This window comes from Hippocampus zosterae, chromosome 5 (genome assembly GCF_025434085.1).
Source record: "Hippocampus zosterae strain Florida chromosome 5, ASM2543408v3, whole genome shotgun sequence".
Classification (NCBI taxonomy): domain Eukaryota; kingdom Metazoa; phylum Chordata; class Actinopteri; order Syngnathiformes; family Syngnathidae; genus Hippocampus; species Hippocampus zosterae.
Genome location: NC_067455.1, coordinates 23857707 through 23882827, shown reverse-complemented (window position 1 = coordinate 23882827; position 25121 = coordinate 23857707). Strand labels below are relative to the sequence as shown.

The window sequence follows — 25121 nt, the reverse complement described above, 5'->3', positions numbered from 1 at the left end:
ATCACCGATATTATGGTGAAGACAACCTTCTCATTTTTTTTGGAAAAGGAACAGAGAGTAGAATTCACGTTTAAATAAACTGACACATTTTATGATGTAGTCCGAAATTGAGCTTCCCCTCAAATTAACAAACAACCATTCACATAACATTCACAGCGATGGACAATTTGGAGTCTTCAATTAAGCAGTCTTCACGTTGCAGTTACAAGAGAAGATCAAGATGAGAGAGCTCACCTCACCGCACTGTGAGATTCGGCAGAGTTAGACCTAGGCCAGTTGTGGTTAAACTTCAAAAATACAAAGACAGAACAAGGATCGTGCAGAGATCAAAACACTAAAAAGGCTCCAACATCTCTAAAAATTAGGATTTAACAGGTGCCATGCATCAAATAAGAAGAATAATTACCCCCAACATTAAAAGCTGCACGTGACAGAGGACAATGCCAACTTGCGGCATGACAAACTAATATTTTACCCTCACACCAGTACTTAATATACACAACAGGTTCAAGTTTAACACCATCATGCGGCATGAACTGTAAATCAACCACCTGACCAACAAAACTCTTACACTCAACTGCAATCGTAAATCCATAACCTAAAAAAATGGATTTCAAAACCTTTGAATATGCTGACCACGAGGCATTCGATCCCGAGACTAAGTTGGACCCAGACAATCATTTTTTTTCCAAAATAATCACAGCATTTCTAATAACAAAAAACTGTCATGCTTCTGTTTGTGACCATCAGGCGGCACTGTAGGGCTCCCTCTGCAGCTACACACCTGTTGGGCGTTATGTAATTAGTTGGATAAAAGGACTCCACCACTCATTGTTGGGTCATTGTTTGTGTTTGTTTGTTTGTTGCTGTCACTGTCGCTCTTGTTGTTGCTATGCGCATGTGACATGTTTTGTTTTCAGTCTTTGTTTTGTTTGCTACTTGGTTTCCTGTGTTTTGTTGGACTTTGAGTGAGTTTTTGAGTTACTTTGTCCAGTGTATTTACATTTTTGTTAAATACATTTTGGTCAGCCACCCTGCTCCACCCTGTCTCCCTGATTTTTGGGGTCCACCACCACCTCGCAACGTGACAAAAAAATTGAAAATAGAAATGGAAAATAGATGGAAAACAGAAAGGGTGGGATGTGCAAGATGCATCTCTTAGATGTCTCTTAGATGTAGTAAAATCAACAGCTCAACATACTCAATGGAGAACGTGATGGAATGTTTAACTATTGAAATACATGTTAAAAAAGCATCACATGCTTGCGTTTTTAAGTTGCGTTTGTTTATAGAACATCAGGATCATGTCTTGATACATTCTATAAAAAAAATAATAAATAAAATGGATATGCTTAGCTACCCAAATGATTAAAAAATGTGATTTTTACATTGACCTGTTAAAAATCCAAATGGACATATAAAAAAAAACTTTATAAATATACTGTAATGTACAGCAACAGTCTTTTCCCAGTAACCTAGTAGAATAACAGTTGACACAGCCACGTTAATAGACAATTATATCATAAATGATATTGACCATGAAATACTTGTTTTTCATAATTATTTTGATTAAAAATAAAATCAACAACTCACATTTCAAAAATAAGACCACAACGTTCCTTCCAGCGAGAAAATCATAACTGGTCCAAGGTCATTCCAAACAAAGACCCAAATATTGCATAAGATGCAGTCCAGTCTACTATGATCTCCTTGAATGATAAGCGTATTCCATTATCTAATGTCAGCAGGAAGTACAAAGGCTTACCGGTCGGTTTGGCATACGGGAGACGGTGGTTCGAATCCCGCTGGGGGCAAAATGAGCACATAACACCATCCAGTGTGGGTCCTTGGGCAAGATCCTTCACGCTAATGCCTACCTCATATAATGATGAGAGACAATAAAACGAATGACATGCCGGCTCAGACGTCGCCCGGCCAAACAAGGTCTCCGTCAGGTGCTGGGGAACCAGAGCACCTTGATGAAAAATGGGCTACTGGAACAAAGCGGAGATGGGCGAGATGCGATAACATGGCTCTGTTGGAATGCTACTACTCAAGCAACCCTAGTCAGAGGGGTTACATGCAGAGAATGTGGGCTAAATGGTTACTTCGAAACCCACAGTCACGGTTGACCGCGAAACAACTAGTAGCTCAGTGTTCCAACATCAACAAACGGCAACTGCTGTCACAACTTGAGATTGATGAGGTACAACGCAGGTTCCATGGTGAAGGGCCCCAGGCTGCCGGATCAGAGGAGGGGGTCATACAAGAGATTGGGAGGCAAGCCCCAATGAATGCAGATGATGAGATTGGGTGGCCAGCCCCAATGAATGAAATGCTGAGCGAGGCAGCAACTGACCTGAAAGCTAAGATCATGGCGAGAATGAAAGCCTAGAAACCGATTACAACGGCTATGTGAAGTACCATCTGAAAGACTCAGAAAGTGTGAATGCAGCACTGAGGACGATCCCTACAGTAACGATCACAGAAACCAATGAGCTGATATACGCTTCAGCATCAGTGATCCTGGAGACTCTGGGCTATAAGAGCAACCATGGAAGCCATGAGATACGTTACCCACCATGGAAAAGACGGTTGGAGGCTAAGATCAAGGCGGCCCGGAAAGATGTGAGTCAATTAATGGAGGCCCAGAGAGGTGTGCTGAAAAGGCCGATACCCGAGAGGAACATCCAGATGACCATACCTGAAGCACTCGAAACTGCCAAACAAAGGCTCCAAGCCTTGTCCAGTCGCCTAAAGCGGTACACGAAAGAGCATGAGGCCAGACGAATAAACAGGCTGTTCGCAACACAACCTGCGAAAGTGTACGCTCAGTGGCAGGGTCCTAAGAATAGAGCTGACCCACCAAGACTGGAAACTGAAAGGTACTGGAAAGGCATATGGGAGAAGGAGGTTGCACATAACAGCTGAGAGAGGAGCACAGCAACCTCCCTGAACAGAACCCAGTTACCATAACAGTGGCAGACATACAGGAAAGAGTCTCAGATATGAAGAACTGGACAGCACCAGGCCCGGACATGGTCCTCACCTACTGGCTAAAGAAACTCACAGCACTCTATGAGCGCCTAGCAGTACAAATGAACCAGCTGCTGAGGGATGGGACTCACCCAGAATGGCTAACCGAAGGGCGAACGATCCTGATCATGAAGGATCCCTTGAAGGGTGCAGCCCCATCCAACTATCGGCCAATAACCTGTCTCTCCACAACATGGAAGCTCATGTCAGGCATCATTGCGGCTAAGATAAGTGGACACATGGATCAATACAGGAACGAAGCGCAGAAGGGCATTGGTAGAGATACCAGAGGAGCCAAACATCAGCTCCTGGTTGACAGAACAGTCGGACAAGACTGCAGGTCCCGACGTACCAACCTGTGCACAGCCTGGATTGATTACAAGAAAGCCTATGACTCGATGCCACATACATGCATCACTGAATGCTTGGAGGACCCTAAGAGCCTTCGTTGCGAACTCGATGAGAATGTGGAAAACCACACTTGAAGCCAATGGCAAGCCACTTACCCAAGTGTCCATCAAATGTGGCATATACCAAGGTGATGCACTCTCCCCACTGCTGTTCTGCATAAGACTGAACCCCCTAAGCCAAGTAATCACCAAGACAGGCCATGGATACCGCCTCAGAAATGGAGCTACGATCAGTCACCTCCTCTACAAGGATGACATGTAGCTGTTTGCTAAGAGCGAAAGGGACATAGACTCCCTGATCCACACAATCAAGATCTACAGCAGCGACATCGGGATGTCATTCGTGCTGGAGAAATGTAGTCGGATGGTGACTAAGAGAGGAAAGGTAGTCCGCACTGAAGGGGTCTCACTCCCTGAGGGAACAATAGCAGGCATTGAGTACAGCTACAAGTACCTTGGTATACCACAAGCCAATGGCAACCTCGAACTGGCAACAAGGAAAGCGGCTACGGCCAAATACCTCCAGCGAGTGAGGCAAGTCCTAAGAAGCCAGCTCAATGGCAAGAATAAGACCCAGGCAATAAACAGCTATGCCCTGCCAGTGATCAGATACCCTGCAGGAATAATAAGGTGGCCAAAGGAAGAGATTCAGACCACGGACGTTAAGACCCGAAAGCTCCTAACCATGCATGGAGGGTTCCATCCCAAATCCAGCACCCTGAGACTGTACGCAAGCCGAAAGGAAGGAGGCCGGGGACTAGTGAGTGTGAGAGCCACTGTCCAGGACGAAACATCCAAGCTCCATGAATACATCAAGGAGAAGGCTCCAACGGATGACGTACTCAGAGAATGTCTCAGACAATGGGGAACACAAGATGAGGCGCTGGAAGAGGGACCATCATGGGAGGACAAGCCCCTACACGGGATGTACCACCGGACCATAACTGAAGTGGCTGATCTCAAGAATTCCTATCAGTGGCTAGAGAGGGCTGGCCTGAAGGACAGCACAGAGGCACTCATCCTGGCTGCTCAGGAGCAGGCCTTGAGGCCTCAGAGCCATCGAGGCTCAGATATACCACACCAGACAAGACCCAAGGTGTAGGTTGTGCAAAGAGGCACCTGAGACGATCCAACACATAACCGCAGGGTGCAAGATGCTGCCAGGGAAAGCCTACATGGAACGCCATAACCAGGTGGCTGGCATAGTCTACCGAAACATCTGTGCGGAGTATGGACTGGAAACCCCAAGGTCAAAATGGGAAACACCTCCGAAGGTGGTGGTGAATGACAGAGCGAAGATCCTGTGGGACTTCCAAATCCAGACTGACAAGATGGTAATGGCGAACCAACCAGATATCGTGATCATAGATAAAGGGCAGAGGAAAGCTGTTGTAGTGGATGGAGCGGTCCCAAGTGATGGAAACATCAGGAAGAAGGAACATGAGAAACTCGAGAAATACCAAGGGCTCAGAGAGGAGCTGGAGAGAGCCTGGAAGATAAAGGTGACAGTCGTGCCTGTGGAGGTCGGAGCACTCGGGGCAGTGACCCCCAAACTAGATGAGTGGCTGCAACAGATCCCGGGAACAATATCGGACATCTCAGTCCAGAAATGTGCAGTGCTGGGAACAGCAAGGATACTGCGCAGAACCCTCAAGCTTCCTGGCCTCTGGTAGAGGACCCGAGCCGAATGAGGGACGGACACCACCCGAGGGGTGAGATGAGGATTTTATATATATATATATATATCAGTGGCGGATGCTGGTCTGTCAAGGAGGGGAAGCTCAATTTCGGCCTACATCCTAAAATGTGTCTGTTTATTTATACGTGAATTCTACTCTCTGTTCCTTTTCAAGAAAATGATCTGTGACTCTGTCAAATCAACAAAGCGTCTTTCCCAGGGTCTTAGCTGTGGTGATATAAATCACTCTGCGAACACAAGCAACTACAATAAAACCCACCAGAAATAAAATATTAATCTGTCACTAGTCGTTTTCAACAAAGAGAGTGTCGCTAAAATGTTAAGAAGTCTCCATTTCAACTCGGAACAGAATGAGAATTGAAAAATGCTACCACGAATGCCGACACCAAAAGATCGGTGATTGGCTCATTTTGCTGTCAATCAAAAAGAGATACAGCCTCAGACAGGTCATCCAATCATCATGCAGAAAAGCTCAGCGTCCTGGCCGGCCGATACACGCCCATTGCCCATAGACTCCCAGAGATGCTGAGCGTCCATGGGCGGGACAAAAACCAGCATTAATCCAATGACTCGTCTCCTTTCAATGCATTGGGACAACCTACCATGAACTTTCTGGACCCCCAGCATCCCCGCTGTTGACGCTCAGCCCCCACACAGTTTAGCACAGTACTACAGGAATGCATGAGAAGAGAGTCACGTCGTAACTAGTAATAAAAGCTGATTCGGAACAAAAGTTGAGCGCATTGCAGCGCATATTAATCAATGACATGTACACACAATTGTATGTACACACATATAATTTGATCACTTATCTTTTGACGTTCTCGGGGAAGCTGAATGGAGTCTTAGAGGCGATTGCTCTAAGACTGCAATCTGGTCACAACTTCTTACCAAACATGTATGTTTTTGGAAGGTGAGAGGAAGCCAAAATACCCAAACAATACCCATGCAAGCACATGCAGAGCATAAAGTCCTCCTAAATTAAGTTAAAAGTAGAAATGCTTCACTGATCATTGCTGTAATCTATCTCAGCTCTTCACCTCCCACACATACAAATCTTTTGAAATATAACACCGGTTGGTCAGATGCAGAACAAAGTGTATTCTACTGAGTAGCACGTATACATTCATTTTATAAACGCATGCCAACCTTCTTACTAACACTGATTTGCACATTTCATTAAAGTTGCTCCTTACAGTATCCTCACACTCTCTTTCTCACCAGCTTTCATAAGGAAAGTCTACCTGACCTTGATGATTCAGCTGCTGGTGACTGTTGGGATCATCTGTGCTTTTCTGTACTGGTGAGGTACCGTTGCCTGATGAAACCTCGCAAGCTTTAGGGCCGTTCACACGGCACACATTTGCTCCGGCGCTGCACCGATATATTTTGTTGTGATATATTTTGCACCGCAGCAAATTGTGTGGAGCGTTCACACGTACAAAGCCGCTGAGCACAGTGTCGGGGCTGCCCCACTTGCGTTCACACGGCAGTTTCTGCAGCGGAGCAAAACGACAGAAAACAAACAAGCTGTCGTGTTGGTTCTTTTTAAAACGTACTGTATATACACAACTCAAGCGACTACTGGACCGGCACGTCCTTCTCCTTGTCGGTCTCCGTGCCTTCTGCTCGAGAGTGACCGCCCAAGAAAACGTAAATGAACCATGACTTCAATGACACTCAGAAAAGCAGACACTAATGCGCCAAACAGAAAATCAAGAGAGGAAATCACAAAATAAATTCTATGGGGGGCGGGGGGTTGTGAACAAACAACAACTCCGAGACAGTCCAGTCTCCTACAAAAGGAAAGATGTTAGTAGCCAAGTCTTGTGTCATTATGAAACAAACACATTACGGAAGTCCGACAGAGCACGAAAGCAACGCATTCTCGCCATACGTACTCTTCACAGGCATTTACTCTGGAGCAAATTTAACACAGTTGCGTTCACACGTGCAAATTTACACCGGTGCTGCTTCGCAAACGAGCATTTGCACCTCAGGGAGGTGGGTCAAATATTTGCTCCGGTATAAGCTCTTTTCCAGGGCTATGCCGGAGCTAATTTGCACATGTGAACGCTCTACTGGGGCAGCCCCGGCGCAGCACCGGACCAAATCTTGCCGTGTGAACAGCCCTTATGAGGTCCTCTGGACCAAAATAACTTTATGTCATTACAAAAGTCATGTCATGCACATGCAGGGATGGCATCTTCTCAGTTTTACGGCCTCTGTGTATGAACAGCGTGTCAGAGAACCTCCAGGGAATTAAGATATCCTTTATTTGTCCCGCAATGGGGAAATTACAATCAGAATTCAGAAAGGAAAACGCTGGGTAGGAAAAACCACGCTCGAACTATCCTATAAATGGGAAGGGGGGGGGGGTGGGACGCGGCCGAAAATGACCAGCTGCACGGTCACCATTGCGCTCCACATTATCGAACCACGTCACGTGGGAAAAAGAATCGGAGCGATGAAGACGGTGATAACAAGGATGTGTATGCGTGAGTGGTTGTCGAGTTGTGTATGTGTATGCGTGTACAGGTCATAGCTGCTTCGTCGAGGTCTGCTCATCATGAAGACAGTCCCGCCTTATCAGTCCATGGCCGAGAAGGAGGGAGGTGATGGTGGGGGCCCTAGATTCCATGCGTACTTCCATCCAGGGGAAAGGCCAAATAGCGTTGTTTGTTTTGGAGGGACGGCCGCCAACAATTTCAGACAGCCTTGAGTCCGTGGTCTGTATCTCTTCACTGGCGCCGATCATCCCGAATCAGAAAACTCTTTCCGCAGCGCGGATTCCAACTTCTCCATGTTGTTGTCGATCGCGCGGAGTCGCTACAAAACCGCAACAATATTGCGGTTGAGCTCAGTCATGGCTTGAGTCTGAGTGTTGGACATTCGCGCTAAGCCATCCAGAATAACCGGCAGCTTCTTCACTTCCAATAGAGGAGCCGCTCCCGTCGGTTGAATTTTACGGTAGAACAGAAAGCTGCCAACACCAAACAGCAGCATACCTGTTATCAGAAGGCCAATAATGTAGATGTCTTCCACATCCTCCACGGACAGTACTGCCAGGCACACCGGTCTCCACTTTCTCCATGGATCCAGGGCGTATCCGGCAGCAAGTGTCCCCGGAGGGCAAGCAGGCTCCCCTCTGCCTGCTCTTTTCGTCAAAAAAATTTTGTCGATTACATCCAGAGACCAGCCAACTCATTCCATGGTTAGTTCTTCGGATGAAAAATACGGTAGGAGGCTAGGAAAAAGTTAGACAAAGACAGCACAAAGACTAAGTGGCGAGCAAGGAAAGGGTGGGGTGAGGGCAGGAGCAGTGCAAAAAAAGTGTCCGCCTTCGTCGATAGCCAAGCAGAAGAGACTGTTCATGTTTTTAAAACTAGGCTCAAGATCCGCCTTTTTGATCTGGCTTTGAACGAATATTTATCTTCTTTCTTAACTTTTTAAAAGTTTTTAACTAATATTTATTTATTTACTTTTACTTATTTTTTGTACTTTCAGTCTTTCATGGGGATGTCTTTTTACATTTTACATTGCTCTTACATTTTAATCTATCATGTATTTGTGTATTTATTTGTTTAGAATAAATTCTTTAGAGCTCTTTCATGTTGATAATTTTTCATGGTTTTTATTGATTATTGATATTTTAGCAAGTGATATAACCGCCGGGTGTTTCCCTGGAGGCAGCACTCCAAATCAGAATACAGTAACACATATTGTGCAGTATATGATTTAAAAATAAATAGAAATCTAAGTTACCCCCAATTTAAACTGCAATATAGGTTTTTCAGCCGTGCAATTAGGTTCAATAACATTCCCAGTTAAAATTACGGTGTTACCATTATTACCTTTTTATATTTTTATCTGACTATTTAATTCAACCTAAACTTGTCTGCTGGAATATCATTAAGCCTACCAAAAAGTAAAATAGTTTTTCACTTTTAAGCAAGTCCACATAATTTCCTTGTCCGTCTCCACACGTTTCATCTAATATGGTACGAAATAGAACCAGTGTGGGAAACAAGTTGACAGTTGCAAATTTGGGGGAGGAGGGGGGGAATTTTGTATTGCTTTGATTACTAAATAATCTTGGATCTGCACCTTTTACTTGTGCATCATAATTTATTTTTTTCTTGACCCATGTCACAACCTTCCACAGGGATATTGGTTAAGAAGCTTTTTGAAGTAAACAGATGAGGTAGAAGTTGGTAGAGTGCAAAATAGAAAGTCTCCCTATATGTTTGCTTGCAGTTGTTATTGAGCTTTATGTGTTGCATAATAGATACAGTGCAATGCTGCAATAGTAATTTATTTTCATAAATTGCATTCAGTTCCCATGTGCATGATGCTCTGTCCTCTGTTAATATTTAATGTGATGATTCTAGCGTCTCTGTCAAAGAAATAACTCTATTAAAAGCAGCTTTCATCTCCACATTTTTCTTCTCCAAATAACAGGGATTCTCTAAAGGAATGGACGTGGACCAACAACTGGTTCTCCTATGCCATGATGTAAGCCATCAAAAAACATTTATTCAGATTGTTTGAACACGTTAGATACCGACATTTCTCTTGTTGGTAAGTCAAATAAATGAAAATATTGCTCATAAAAACACACACAAGTAAATCAGAGTTGTCAGGGCACTGAGTTCCAGTAGATGAAAATGCATGCTCCGCTGTGAATAAATCACACCTTGTGTAAAGTCATGCTTAACATTAGTGCTATTTCGTTTGTATTTTTTGGCTCTTTGTACTCGCTTCATTTGCTGTTTACAATACTGTAGCCCCAATATTGCGTTTGAAATAGGGCGACGGTGACCGTACTCATTGTGGTCTTGTCCTGCTGTGACAACATTCGCCGTCGGGTCCCCCTCAATTTCATCACCCTGGGTTTGTTTGTGAGTGGCACACAGGCAGCCATTAAATCAAAGCCTCACCTCACCTGCTCTCATTTACTGGCTGTTTTTTCCTCTTATTTACATGTTTATCTCTTTCTCTCCCTCCGCATTTGTGACAGACTATTGCAGAGGGCTTGATGCTGGGATCAGTCACAGTGTGAGTACCTGCATTTCTTCTCCAGCCTCGTGCTGGTATTTCTGCAAATCTTCTCGGTACTGCGCAAATGTGATCTATCTACGTTATACCTACCAAACCAGGATATCGACCTGAGGCTTACCTACAGCATATAAAGAAATACAGTTCAAAAACTCATTATTTAAAAACAAAACAAAAACATACCCAGCCGCCTTTCCTACCCTCCATTCATTTTATTTCCTACCTACTTGCTTAATACACAAAGCATGTAAAAATGCCAGGGAAAGTACTTTCAGAATAAAGAAACACATGGTTCAAAGACAGAATGTGATGTATTAGTGATTTGATGATCAGTTTCAGTTGAAGACTTTATGTGAATAATGCATTGCAATCATCATATTCATGGAAGTCCGTCGTAAGGGAAACTAATATAAAATGAGGCTGAGCATTACATCATGTTGCATGTCTTGTGGGCGCCATCTCTAGCTGAGACACAAAGGAAATAATATCACATTTATATGCGACAAGCATGCAGGACATGTTTCTCAGTTCTGAAACTATGGGGGTGCCCCTCAAACTAGATTCGCCTTTTGTTTCATTTGGCTATCTGCAGGTTCTTCTCAGCTGAACCTGTTCTGTGGGCCGTGGGTGCGACAGCGTTTGTGTCCTTCTCGCTGAGTGTATTTGCAATGCAGTCAAAGGTGAGGTGCATCACACACTCATTTTCACTTGGCAGCAGAAGGTCTGTCATCATAAAACCGCAGTGGCTTGACTCAGGGATAAGTGGGATAAGATATGGCAGTTAAAAGTGATAAACTGAGCATGCAGTCATCAGCAAAGCTTCAAACCACAATGAGCTCTCTCCCCTGGCAATAGAATTATTACTGTTAAAACCAGTGCATTCGTCAATCAGGTGTCAACCTTGTTCCTGGCACAACGCAATCCCCCAGTGACCCTGAAAAAGGCTAATCTACAATACCTGCTGCATCCCCACCCCTTATTTATTTATGTGTTTATTTATTGGTGGGTCCATGTTACAAAAGTTGCTTTTCAACTACGTGGTAAAGTTCAGGCCAGTTCGCGACCCTAGGGTTTAAGGTGGAAAATCCTGATCTGGATTGTAAAATGTAAGTGTGCCATGATGTACAGTACCGCAGGGACCGCGATCGACCCTTTACCCCGCACATGCACGGACATACACACGCATACATGATGAGCAACAGCCTGTTAACTATCGTAGCTCACACGTTCCATTTTAAAATGCTTTTCTCAGCCCTCCAGATTCCCATTCTTTGTCCGTGCCATATGTGAATTGTTTATGAAACAATCTCTGAACGAGAATAATTATAACAATAAAAGATACAGCGCAACAGCTCTGTTCACAAGCAGCAATTGCAGACTGCTGAACACTAAGAACATCTGGTGACGCAGGTCACGTGCCACCGTACGTTAAAAATGACCTGTATTTTTTTTGTTATACTTTTTGAGAAAGTGAGACAGATAGGATGATTAGGGTGCATTAACACAAAATATATACACTGAGACACACAAATGTTTGTTTAATTTCTTTCCTCCTCGCAACACCTCGTGATCGACTTGGGACCAGTCCGAGAGCTACCGGTCGTTCACGACCGACGTAACGGGCACCCCTGCAGTACTGTATTATGTGTGCAAGTAGTGACATAATATCTGTAGGATGCAGCGTGACCTGCCAATACATTAAAATTAGGCATGTTAGACATGGATAATGTCAGCAGTGTTCTAAGTAATGCTTGAATCCTCACTATTCCACTGATTAATAGGCACCAAATCAAGTTTAATAGGCATGTAAAAGATTAACTATGATAGATCTTGTTACTTTTTTGTGAGTTTTGTTTTACACTTTATATTCATCTTGCACTTTCAGGTCGGGTAATCAGGGATAGTGATTCTCCTGTGGTAGCTGCCATCTTTTTCTGTCTCTCTGAATAGGGCAGGCAGGCTAAATTGCTGCCTCCCTTCCTCTGTCAGTGTTGCATCTGGTTGATTAATTATCCAGGATCATTATACCCATAATTGTGAGTAGTTTCACGTGTTGAACTGCAATGTGTCCTCATCACTCAGTAATCTGGGATGCCTTGCAGCCTGGCTGTAATATTCGATGACCTTGAGTGGCCTTTATTGTGGTAATGAGCATAAATGAAAGATGTTCTGCCAACAGTGCTGTTTATTTTTCAAGTCTGGTGACTTTTCTCTCTGTCTCTCTCTCTCTTCCCCCACCTCTCTCTCTCTGCCTGTCTGTCTGTCTCTCTGTGTCACTAGTATGACTTCACCATGGCAAGTGGAAGCCTGTGGGTGTTTGGCTGGACTCTCTTTTCCTTTGGACTGCTCTGTGCAATCTTTCGATCGCAGGTAAATGATGCAGGCATGTTTGCATCCATGTTAGCAGTGAGACACTTCTGGAATAAACAGACAAAACAACAAAAGCTGCATTGATCTCTCACAAAACATCCTATAGGATACACAGCAGTTTACTCCACAGCAACAGCACATTCCTTTGCATCAGGCCAGCTATTTATAATTACAATTGGCATTGATAGCCATTTTTCATCAGGCAAATGATCTGGAGCCAAAACTCCAGATAAAAGGACTTGTACTGAGACACAGCTGTAGAATATTTTTATTCTTGCAATTAAAAATTCCTCTGACAATTTTGTCTTTGAACAGTTTGCTTACATTGCCTATGCCTGCCTGGGCACCTTGCTGTTTTCCTTGGTGAGTACTCTGCACCTGTCAGGAAAGAAATAAGCTCCACATCATTGACCTTTCCAAGTGAACTAAATAACCATCAAATAGAGATTAATGTCACCAGTGTGAATGAGATGCAAAATTTGATCCAAGGGCCAAGTTGCATACCTCCATTTCCAGTTTGAGTAGTTAGTGCAAACAGATGGACTCTGATTTCCTTGTGTCCTTTTATTTCAGTCATACACCTCTTAACAATGGGTGGGGGGGGTTAATTTCACTGCCATCTCTTTGCAATTGCACTGCTGATAGAACCGAACAGGCTTACTTTCAGCTGTGCAACATCCATTTTTCCGTTGCGCTTTATCCTCACATGGGTTGCGGGAGGTGGCGTGCTGGAGCCTATCCCAGCCGTCTTCGGGGCAGTAGGTGGGAGACACCCTCAACCGGTTGCCAGCCAAGCGCAGGTCACACACAGATGAACAACCAACCACGCTCAAACTCACACATAGGGACAATTTTTTAAGCGTTCAGTCAGCATGCCATACATGTTTTTGGAATGTGGGGAGAATGGAGAGAACATTCAAACTCCACACAGGGGAGGCCGAAGCTGGAATTGAACCCGGTACCTCTGCACTGTGAGGTCGACACCCTAACCACTGGACCGCCAGGCCGCCCCTGTGCAACATCAACTATGACTATTAGACCTCCGCTCGAACTACTGCTCTGTTTATTTCTTTCCAACTGTTTCCCCTTGCCGGCACAATATCTCTTTAATCACACAAACGACCTGTCATCACTGCTGCTGTTGAAGCATATTCTCTCTCTCTCTATCTCTGCAGTACCTGGTGTTTGATACCCAGCTCATCGTGGGTGGGAAACACAGAAAATATGAGGTCTCTCCTGAGGAGTATGTGTTTGCTGCTCTCAGCCTCTACCTGGACATTGTTGTCTTGTTCCTTTTCTTGCTGAAACTTATCAATATCTGCCGCTGATAGCTAGTTTTCCTGACGATGCCTTTTCATAAACTAAACTAATACTCAATATATGCTTGAGCATATGAGTAGAAGTAAGTTGGGTGTCAAACTCATTTTTGCTGCAGGCCACATTGTAGTTATGTTTTCCCTTGGAGGGCCGTTATGAATTTTGGGAAACCGTATAAATGTTTAAAACCCTCCACATATTACATACACAGTGCAAAACAAATTGATGAATAACTTAAAATCAGAAATCAAGAATAATGACTGTTATTGTGGATTACATATGACAATTTGAAATTTTGGTTCAGACTTTAGCAAGCATCATGGAACTTGACATGCTTGATTTGCTTCCGTGGGCCACATAAAATAATGTTGCGGGCCAGATATGGCCCTCGGGCCTTGACTTTGACACATGTGGCATATACGAAGGGCACATATCCTGTGCCTTATGTGCTATTTTTTTTTCCCGTGTCCACTATCGATCCTGAAATGATGCTTATTTCCGTATTGTGAGACTAATAAAGGTTATCTTATCTTAGTTTAGCCTGTCTTGCATCAAAGTTCATATCAAATAGGTCTCAGGTCCTCAAGGTCACTCTTTATCTGCAGGGAGCTCTGTGGCAATCCACAATGATGATATTACCTTTGGAACTTATTGTAAAGCACCAAATTGTTTTAACTTCTAACTAGTTTATGTTTGCTGTAGTTTTTCCATTTGCAAGTTAGATCAATGGTGCATTTGGTGCAAGGTGTCATGTTAACTTCTACTTGGCAGGGAAACGCATATTGACAACATTGGAACATAGCGCCACATCAATGACTAGGCTGATGGAGCCATCTCCTTCTCTTTAACAAGTAAAAAAAAAAAAAGCCATTTCGAACTGGAAATAAAACAGTACTATTGAATATTAATGCCCAGAGTCAGATTGACTATCGGGCATAGAGTGCAGATGCCAGGTCTTTTGGGGCCAATTATGATTTTCTTACCCCCCAGAGACCGTCCCACATCTTGGAGGTAGTAACTCGTTAAATGAGAATCTGTTTTTGGAATAAATGTGTGTTTATCATCCCATCCAGTCATGGTTTCATGAAATAAAATGCACACCTATCCAGAAAGAACCCTGCTCAACACACTTTTTGTGACAGTGAGATATGATTTGAATGAATGTCACGTTTTGTGTCGTGGTAGTTGGACTAGTACCCCAAAACGCAGGGAAGCAGGGAGGAGCAGGGTGGATTAACCAAAATGTATTTAACAAAAAATACACACAGGAGTACAATGGGGGGAAAAAAACACTAAGTCGTAGTACTAAAAAAAATGCCTGGAAATCACAAGGAACAAACAAAACGAAGACAGGAAACAAAACATGACAGAACCACACATATGCTTACATATTCACAGCTCACAATGACCCAACAAAGACTGACAGAACTCAGGGAACTAAATACAAGCAAAGTGACGAGACAACGAGAAACACCTGGACAAGACAAAGGGTTGAGGGAGCTAATTGGTTCAACACAAGGGACACTGGTGACGAGAACAGGTGAGGACAAAAAGGGCACATGAGGAAACAAAACCAACTGTAACAGAAACATAACAGTACCCCTCCCTCAAGGGACGGATCCCAGATTTCCCAAAGTCACCCAGTGGCTTGACTCGGCGGAAACAGGGCGGGCGGGCGGGAGGGCGCGGCGCAACCCTTGCCTTGCCGGGGACGGGAACAGAGGGCGACAGCAACCCTTGTCTCACTGGGAACGGGGACAGGCGACGGCAACGCTTGCCTCGCCGGGGACGGGAACGGAGGCCGACAGCAACCCTTGCCTCACTGGGAACGGGAACAGGCGACGGCAACCCTTGCCTCGCTGGGAACAGGGACGGAGGGCAACGCAACCCTTGCCTCGCCGGAAACAGGGACGGAGGGCGATGGCAACCCTTGCCTCACCGGAAACAGGGAAGGAGGGTGACTAAACACTTGCCTCGCAGGGAACAGGAAACGGATTCAGTGGGACCAGGCGTCTGGTCCTGCGGGGTCCACTATGTTTGGGTCATTCTGTCACGTTTTGCGTAGTGGTAGTCGGAGTAGAACCCCAAAAAGCAGGGAGGCAGGGAGGAGCAGGGTGGATTGACTAAAATGTATTTAACAAAAAATACACATAGGAGAAAAAACACTAAGTCGAAGTATTCAAAAAAATGCCTGGAAATCACAAGTAGTGATGGGACGAAATGGATCGAGGCTCCGAATCTTGTGTCGAGTAATGGGATGGGCGTTTCCACAAAGCTTGTATCGAGGCGCGCTTCATTTCGGCAAAACCCGGAAATGATGACGTGTGAAGCCTCGCCGGCTGGCTGACTCGCATGAACGCTTTGTAAGTGTTCCGACGCATTGCAAACACATTACAGAATACGGTATAAATAAGTTGCAAAACACAAAAGCGTTATCTCACATTTTGTGGCTTTCAGGCTCCTGGACTTGGTACACCTGTGCGCAACAGTGCAACGAGTGCAATCTTTTTTCGAGCCTTGTCCGTTGCTTGCGATGGAACCTGCGTGAAAAAGGTGATCCTCCCCTGTATGGGAATATTTTGATTTGATTGCTTCCAATAAGGTAAGGGAGAAAAACTACATAAATATAAATGTGACAATGCAGCTTTTCGCTTGTTCTTTTGTCTAACTATTGTTATTTCACAGGTGAAGTGTCTGTTGTGTGCAAGGGAACTTGTATACAACAATAACACCTCATCTATGTTGAGGCATTATAGAGCCTTGCATGAGAGCTAGGAGAGCCATGAAACTGGGCCATGCCTACCCAAATTTATATAAACTGGCACTCGCATTTCTCTGCACCCCAGCTTCATCTGTGCCCTGTGAAAGAATATTTTCTAAAGCTGGTGAAATATTGTCGAAAAAAAGAAACCGTTTAAAGCCAGCCACTGTGGGAAAACTGTCATTTCTAAATAAAAATGAATAACAAATTATCCTTAGCATTTGTTGTATTTTGTTCACATACTAAATTACTAACACAAGCACATTCATATCTTTGTCTTCGGCAAATAGTTATTGAATTCTTAACACTGTTGACCTGTTGGGCTTCTGGACCACTTGATGGCGCCATAGAGTATAATGCACCATGAAGCTTGGCTACATGTGCAAACCAATTGGCTGCAAAGCTTCATTGCTTCATGGGGCTTCATTTGACCATCACTAATCACAAGGAACAAACAAAACTAAGACAGGAAACAAAACATGACAGGAGCACACATATGCTGACATATTCACAGCTCACAATGACCCAACAAAGACTGACAGAACTCAGGGAACTAAATACTAGCAAAGTGACGAGACAAGGAGAAACACCTGGACAAGACACGAAGGGTTGAGGGAGCTGATTGGTTCAACACAAGGGACACTGATGACGAGAACTGGTGGGAACAAAAAGGACACATGAGGAAACAAAACCAACGGTAACCAGACTGAAACATAACAATGAGCCATCAATCGCTGTATGCAAAGTGGTGTCGATGCTAAATAGCTGTAAGCCAGCAAATGCATGAGTTAGAAGTAAACTATAAGCAAAGCAATAAGATAAAATAAGATATACCTTTATTTGTCCCACAATGGGGAAATTAAAGTCAGAATTCAGAAAGGAAAACGCTGGGTAGGGAGAGGGAAAAAAACCACGCTCGCACTATCCTCTTCTGATGATAATTTAAGTTCAGGATTAAAAAAAAGGCAAATAAAATAGCATTATCTAGTCAAATAAGTCATCAAAATGTTGCTTTTTATTTAGACTTCATCCTATTTTTGTTATGAGTGAATTGAGCAAGTTTATGGATATGGGTTACTAAGGCTGGGCAATGGTTCAATTTCACAAACTATCGCAATAGACACCTGACCAATATCAGTAGAAATTGTACTCAAGCTAATATCGATTAAAAAACTCAGGAAGCAAACAATGACCCCATCATTCTGAGTGCTGTTGGCAGAGGCTACAGTATGTCTTTTGATTTGTGCCACAATTACAACTTAATATGGATCACAAAAGCGGCTTTACGACCAAATATTATGAATGGTACTTTTCTTCTTGGTAGTTGGGATTTATTGATTTTTTTATTATTCATTCATTCATTCATCTTCCTAACCGCTTGATCCTCACTAGGGTCGCGGGGGGTGCTGGAGCCTATCCCAGCTGTCTCCGGGCAGTTTTATTATTAATCAATTCAATTCTTGTTCTTACTTTAAATGTGTAAAACAAATCCTGAATAATAATAATATGATATAATAAAATGCGCATTGTGACTCGCTCTGCCCTACAAAGCACATTATCTTTATAAAGTAGTTCCTTAATCTTTAAATTAATCAGTTAATTTGACTTTTTCATAATTTTTCAAAACTCTTATTTGATGTTAAAAATTACATTTTAAAATAAAACTACCTAAATTCAGCCTTTTTCCTCTAGGTCTTTATTTTGAAGAGTAATGAAGAAAAAAAGAATAGTCAATATATCATGACATTGACTGATATGTAATACTTATATGCCAATTCAACTGTGAATCTATCACACAAACCCAGTTTATCAGATATTTAATGATTTTATTTTTCAGTCACATCCCAGACAGGAAGCTACAAGTTATTGAAAGAACTGCATGTACAGTCAGTGCTATTTTTCCAACAATAAACACTGAAATGTGACTCTTGACTTTACATCATGTTACACAATTTTCAAAATTGAAAAATTCTGAATTTTTAAGATTTTGTTTCTTCAATATTCTGAGCAAAGGAAACACCCGTCCAGGAGCCGTCACCTTATTGTGGTGGGGGGTTTGAGTGTCCCAATGATCCTAGGAGCTAAATTGTCTGGGGTTTTATACCCCTGGCACGGTCACCCATGGCAAATGGGTTGAAACAAGACAGACCAAGGACAGCTCGGAGAGTTTTCGAAGCAGCCATTAGACACAAGGGAACTGATGCCAAAATTGAATTGTGACAAATTACAGAGGAGAAATTGCCTGATTACGTTATGATACACGTAATAATTCATCCCTGTACTAGCAAGCCATGACAGCAGCAGCATCTCCAGTATCACTAAGCAGCATGTTGAGAGACTAGTTTAACGCCATACCAGAGCAGGAAATCTTAGAAACACAGAAGAAACTGCTAATGCACATACTGAAATAATACGTTTAAAAACCTTTGAATATGTTGAACATAAAATCTTTGATCCTGAAAATAATCTTGAACCAGATGACCACTTCGATAATAGTTAAATAATCCTGATTGATGAAGATGAGTATTATACTAATGACCAATGTTCCCTCTAATTTTCCACAGGGTGAGCATTCACACAAACTCCCTGAGCATCCCTTGGACCACAGTGAGCAATATCAGCTGTGCAGATGGTGGTCATAGCAGTCTTCACACCTGTCCAAAACCTTAGACTTAAAAAAAGTTACACGATGTAGGTAAGTGACAACAAAATTCACACCACCTCACATCAAAACAGAACAAATCATTGAATAGAAATTTGTGACACAAATTAAATCAGCCCATTCGTTACTTTCATTTTAGCATTCAGTTGATTTTCAGTACAATTAAGTAAGTCTCAATGAAATCTGTAACAATACGGTCCCACGTTGCCCATTCATAGATCATGGAAAACATGTCATTTAATCCATCCATCCATCCTTTTTGTAATCCGCGTATCCTCACAAGTGTCGCAGAAGTGCTGAAGCTCATCCCAGCTGTCTTCAGGCAGTAGGCAGGAGACACCTTGAATTGGTTGCCAGCCAATCGCAAAGAACAAACATTTGTGCTCACAATAACACCTAGGGGCAATTTGGAGTGTTCCATTAACCGTCCATGCATGTTTTGGGAATGTGGAAGGAAACTGGGGTACTCTGAGAAATCCCACACATGCATCGGCAGAGCATGCAAATTTCACACAGGAAGACCAGAGCAGGAATCGAACCCTGCACCTCTGCACTGCAAGGCGGACATGCTAACCAGTTGACCTCTATGCCACCCAGGTGGCGGTCCGCATGTCATCTGCATCAGTAGTGAATGAATGTTTAAGGGCCGATATATGTTTCAAACCAAGGGTGGCCAACCAGCCAGAGACAAAGAGCCATTTTATTTACTGTGTTACTGCAAAGAGCCACATACATGTGGGCATCCAGTCCTCGCGCGCACGCGCAAGCACGCATGCACGCATGCGTGTGCCCAACCATGCACTGGCGAACATATGCACGCACGCCACGATGAGCAACAGCCAGAACGGCCTGAACATGAACGAAAGCTAAAGAAACAAACACACAAATCCCCCCCGCCCCCCATTTCCGCCTCCCACCCCTTGCGGTCGACTTGGGACCATTCCGCTGGCTCCCGGTCAAATGCGATTGATGTATTGGGCACCCCTGCCTTGACATCAGAGGTAATTCGCTGACTAGCTTTGCGCTAGCGCCGTTGTTTGCGCATGAGTGGTGATTCAGTCATCTGATTGGTTGCCCTCTTTGTCAATCAAGTAAAGGGATTGATGATAGGCTGACGTAGTACGTACTGTGTATTTAGCACCGTTGTTTGAATGGCATTGCCACCGCCGAGGCGTTTCCAACGCTTGTCGTGTGAAAGCCCAGGAGCTGCATTGAACCAGCCAAAGAACAGTATGCGGCTTGCGAGGCACGGGTTGGCCACCACTTCATCAAATTATCCAACTGCCCTGCGTCAACTGTCAGACCTTCAAGTTCCTGGGAATCAGTCTCCCAAGACATAAAGTGGGAGGAACTCCATCCTGAAAAAAGGCCCAGCAGAGTATGTACTTCCTGAGGCTGCTGAGGAAACATGGATTGCCACGGGATTTTGTTGTGAGTTGCCGACATCCAGTGGTTTGCGTGGCGGACTTCCTGTCTTGCCTCAAATGCAAACTGGATGTGAACAGCAGAAGTCATGGTTTCATTGTCTCCCTTCTGTGTATATATTTTCAGATAAATATCTTCATAGACCGTTCAGGGTGCACGAATTACCACGACAGTCGCTCAACAGCTTGGGACCCGTAATACTTGTCGGAATTTTTGTATGAAGTACAGTGTGTCTTATGTTTATATTTGTATTACTTGGTTGTATACCAATATTTAAGAGCACATTTTGTAATGTGGGAGCAAACGGGAGTACCCGGAGAAAACCCACGCAGGCTCCGGGAGAACATGACACAGGAAGGCCGGAGCTGCAGTCGAACCCTGGACCTCTGCACTGTGAGGCCGGCGTGCAAACCAGCTGATCACCGTGCACCCCCGTGATACAAATGACACATAATAAACACAACAAAAATACATGGGTTGTTTCGTCTTCGTCAAATACCACCGTTACAGCTTGTAATGTATCATAAGCAGTCTTAAAGTTGGTTGGTTGGTTTGTTTGTTTATTGAACATAAAACATATACAGTAATAAACCTGATATATCAAACAAATTGCTAAAACAGATTTTGTGATCAAAATGTCAACCGTTTTTCTTCCACATATTCCCTAAAACAGCTATTCAACAGGGTTCTTCGGGATGCATAACTCAAAACTTCCTAAAAATGTATTTGGTGAAAGCAGGCTGTAGTGAATTTAGATCAGCAAAATGGAATATAGAATGGAAGATTAATCTCACAGGTAATACAGTGCACTCCGCTTAATAGAACACCATTGGGCCGAAGCGCTTCTGTTCTACTAAGCGGGGTTTCTATTAACCGGAGACACTTTATTAGGTACACCTTCAGACACGTCGACGACCAAGTTATGCACGCAGAAAAACCCCTGCTGACGAGTTAGAAGAGATATTTCGACTGTGGACGTCCATATCTTTAATCAAACAACAACTTTAATCAACTTCAGCAAAACATCTCAAATCACGAGAAAAATTTTGTTACTTTTGTCTGGAAACAGGAGTCCGTAATTTTGCGGTTGACTTCCCTCTCAATGCGCTGGATAAGAGGGAAGTCCTGGAAACCGCGGGCGTACCTTCTGAGAATCCGGCAATGCATCGTATCGTCTGAGTATGTCCTTCTTATCCGCAGGTGATAGCCCTCGTCTCTTGAATGAAGTTGAAGCCATTGTGACGTGCGTGTGTCTATGTGTGGAGTGACGCGTGCTACCTGTTACTGTATATGGCTAGAACTACCGCGTTTTCTCGCGATAGTGGTACAGTATCGCGATAGCTACACTTCGTCTCTCTCTCGTCTCTTGAATGAAGTTGAAGCCATTGTGACGTGCGTGTGTCTATGTGTGGAGTGACGCGTGCTACCTGTTACTGTATACGGCTAGAACTACCGCGTTTTCTCGCGATAGTGGTACAGTATCGCGATAGCTACACTTCGAAAACCACTAGTTTACAATGTTCATTGCTTACGGCCTGTTCTATTAAGCGGAGATCTGTTCTACTAAGCGGAGTATCTTTATAGGAAATTGCATTAGGCAAATCTGTTCCAGAGCCTTTTGCTCTATTAAGCGGATTACTCTATTAACCGGTGTTCTATTAAGCGGAGTGCACTGTATCCGCTACTTCAGGGGTGTCAAACATACGGCCCACGGACCGGAACTGGCCCCCCAAGGAGGTTCGATCAGGCTCGCAGGATCATTTCAAAGTGAAAATGCATATAAGACACAGAATGAATATTTTTAATACGGTGCAATTCACGGAGTATCCGCTAGGGGCCACACTATTTTGATCCGAGTAGAAGACAACATTGTTTTGATCGGCGAAGAAGACAACAGCAGTCTCAGTCTGTCATTGAGACAGACGCAACACAGCAGACAGTATCAAGGACATGTGAATACTTTGATCTTTACACGTTTAATAGCACTCTCCTTCGTTTGTAAGGTGTAGGCAGGGATTACATTTAGATTTTGTATGCGCATGTGTAAATGGTTGAAAAATTCCTTTATAATTCTTGTTTAATCTGTGCATTACTATATTTTCCAATACCAATTACTTGTTAATGTTTTGTGCCTTTGTACAATCAGTGGGATCAGTTGCAATGCATATATGTGAATGATAAAACTAAATTTCACATTTGTTTAAGGAACACTAAGGTGCTTTATTAAATGTCAACATTTTCCTAATGATCTTGTGCTTCTTTACACCAAAACAAAGGGAAGACATATTGTTTTGGTTATTTATAGCAGAGTACCAAGGCCGTATGTGGCCCACGATGTGAAATGAGTTTGACACCCCCGCGCTACTTGTTGTGAAATTGTAAAATTTTGGACAAGAAATACCTCAACTCGCAAGCGGTAAAGTCAAAGTATATCATATTAAGTCCTGCCACTTGAAGAACTTTTACAAGACACTTTAATACGTCAAAATGATTCAAATGGATCATGCATTAATATAATATATGAACAATAACTGAACATATTTAATTGACTTATAGTCACTGCTCCATGTGCCCCATTTTTAGGAGGACCTTTTGAGATTTGCATATGGAATACATCAGGGGTGCCCATTACGTCGATCGTGATCAACCGGTAGATTGTTACGGAGCCCCTAAGGGGACATGGAAGGGAAAAAAAAACTTTGCGAGATCTCGCAAAGAAAGATTGCGAGATCTCGCAAAGAAAGATTTGTTACTAATGTAAATGTAATGTAAATGTTACTTCTCACACAAGTTGATGAGCCGTAATATAGTTTGGTCTAAACACCAAGCAAAACATAGATGGCTGTCATTTATAAAGTGTATGCAGAAAATTGGTGAAGATTGCACGGCTGTCTGTCCTATGTGTTGTGTTATTTTGACTTCAAAATGGCGCCGCAAGAGTGGCTGCCTTTCCAGCAGCTCCTATATTTTGTATATTTTATATTCTTCCTTTCATAAATTTGCTGCTGTGAATTGGGAATTTCTCCATTGCGAGACGAATAAAGGTTTTCTTATCTTATCTTAAAGAGTAGCGGTGAGGGCCTCTGAGGTGTAACTACAGGTTCACAGCCTGAAATGGCTCTTTTGGTGGCATTAGATCGGACTGGGCCATTAAAAAAGCACGCAATGCAAATACATCTGGATCAGAAGGCATGGTCAAACGAAAGACACACTGGCTTTTGCACAGTTGAACTGGAGAGGAAGTCCCTTGTACCATAAAGTTCAGGTAACGTATACATCACGTTGGGCCGACCACTGGGGACATTCATGTTCTTTGAGGCCCTGATGAGATGGCTGTTCCAAACTAGGGCCGTGTCATCCAACTCATCCTGTTGAAAGTAATATACAGACAGGTTAAATAAGAGTTGCACAGTCATATTAGTTTTTATGAGCCAGAAATTTTAGCATGAAGCTGCTTTTTTTGTCTCACTCCTCCCCTCTCATTTGTACCACATCTCACCACTTTTCCTTCACCTTCAACCCGTGATAACACACCATTATCTTCTTTCCTTCTTTCGTGTTTCTGTCCACTTTCCCATCAACTCACTCTCACATACAAAAATACCCATTTAATTAATGAGTCTATCAGAATGTATGAACTCGCCTGAATAAGTCCCATGCAACAAAATTGTAGGATGTTTTTGTCCAGAAATCCAACATCAAAGAAGCCATTGTCTCTGAGGTCTGTGAAGAGGGATAACCAGAACTCCATCCACTGGCTGCGAAGAAACCGCCACCAATACATGTATTCAATTCTTTGATTGGGGGTGCTGGCTCCATCCAAGTAACTGTCAAGAGTGCTGCCTGGCGGTATTGGCACCTGGAAACGCTGGAAGCCTTTAACGTGACCATTTTCAGTCCCAAGATCAACTCGAACGATTCGAGGACAACCCCCCCAAACGGTGCACAACGTCGATGTAGTAACCTCCAATCAACTTCGGGTCACTACTTGTTATGTAGGCATTGAGCCACATTATTTTCCTTGAAAAAACCATCAATAGCCCCATTGATACAAATTCCAAATGGTTTCAGTTTGTCATAGGAGTCCATGTCTCGCTTCAAATCTCTTTCGCTTTTATGGAAACCGTACTTCCATAAGAACACAAGAACAGATTTAATGTCTTTGTATTTAAAGCCAATTTCAAAGTAAAATTCTATTAAACTCACAAATGGTTGAACACGCTCCATAACTGTTGTCTGCGCTTACACGTACGATGACCCGGAAGCACGTACGATGACCCGGAAGCACGTCAACGACCATAAAAAATAAATAAATAAAGTATTGCGAGATCTCGCATTACTTCTTTTTTTTTCCTTCCATGTCCCCTTAGGGCAGGCATGTCC

At 43.4% G+C, this 25121-nt stretch overlaps 2 protein-coding genes across 3 annotated transcripts in view; both read left to right on the top strand.

Moving 5' to 3' along the window:
* Window positions 1-25121, top strand: part of LOC127600226 (CUB and sushi domain-containing protein 3-like) — a 782730-nt gene that overhangs the window by 549550 nt on the left and 208059 nt on the right. The window lies entirely within an intron of this gene.
* zgc:110410 (uncharacterized protein LOC553618 homolog) overlaps window positions 1-25121 on the top strand; it is a 188588-nt gene that overhangs the window by 4007 nt on the left and 159460 nt on the right. Inside the window, exons 4-11 of one of the 2 annotated variants that reach the window (XR_007962308.1) lie at window positions 6370-6448; window positions 9607-9660; window positions 9956-10046; window positions 10166-10203; window positions 10796-10883; window positions 12484-12573; window positions 12889-12936; window positions 13749-13975. Coding sequence is in view for 1 of the 2 variants with exons in the window: in XM_052064836.1 (XP_051920796.1) it covers window positions 6370-6448; window positions 9607-9660; window positions 9956-10046; window positions 10166-10203; window positions 10796-10883; window positions 12484-12573; window positions 12889-12936; window positions 13749-13901 (641 nt within the window). In the remaining variant the exon portion in view is untranslated. Of the gene's footprint in view, window positions 1-6369; window positions 6449-9606; window positions 9661-9955; window positions 10047-10165; window positions 10204-10795; window positions 10884-12483; window positions 12574-12888; window positions 12937-13748; window positions 14112-25121 lie in introns of those variants that run through there. The other variant, XM_052064836.1, reaches the window with a different exon arrangement.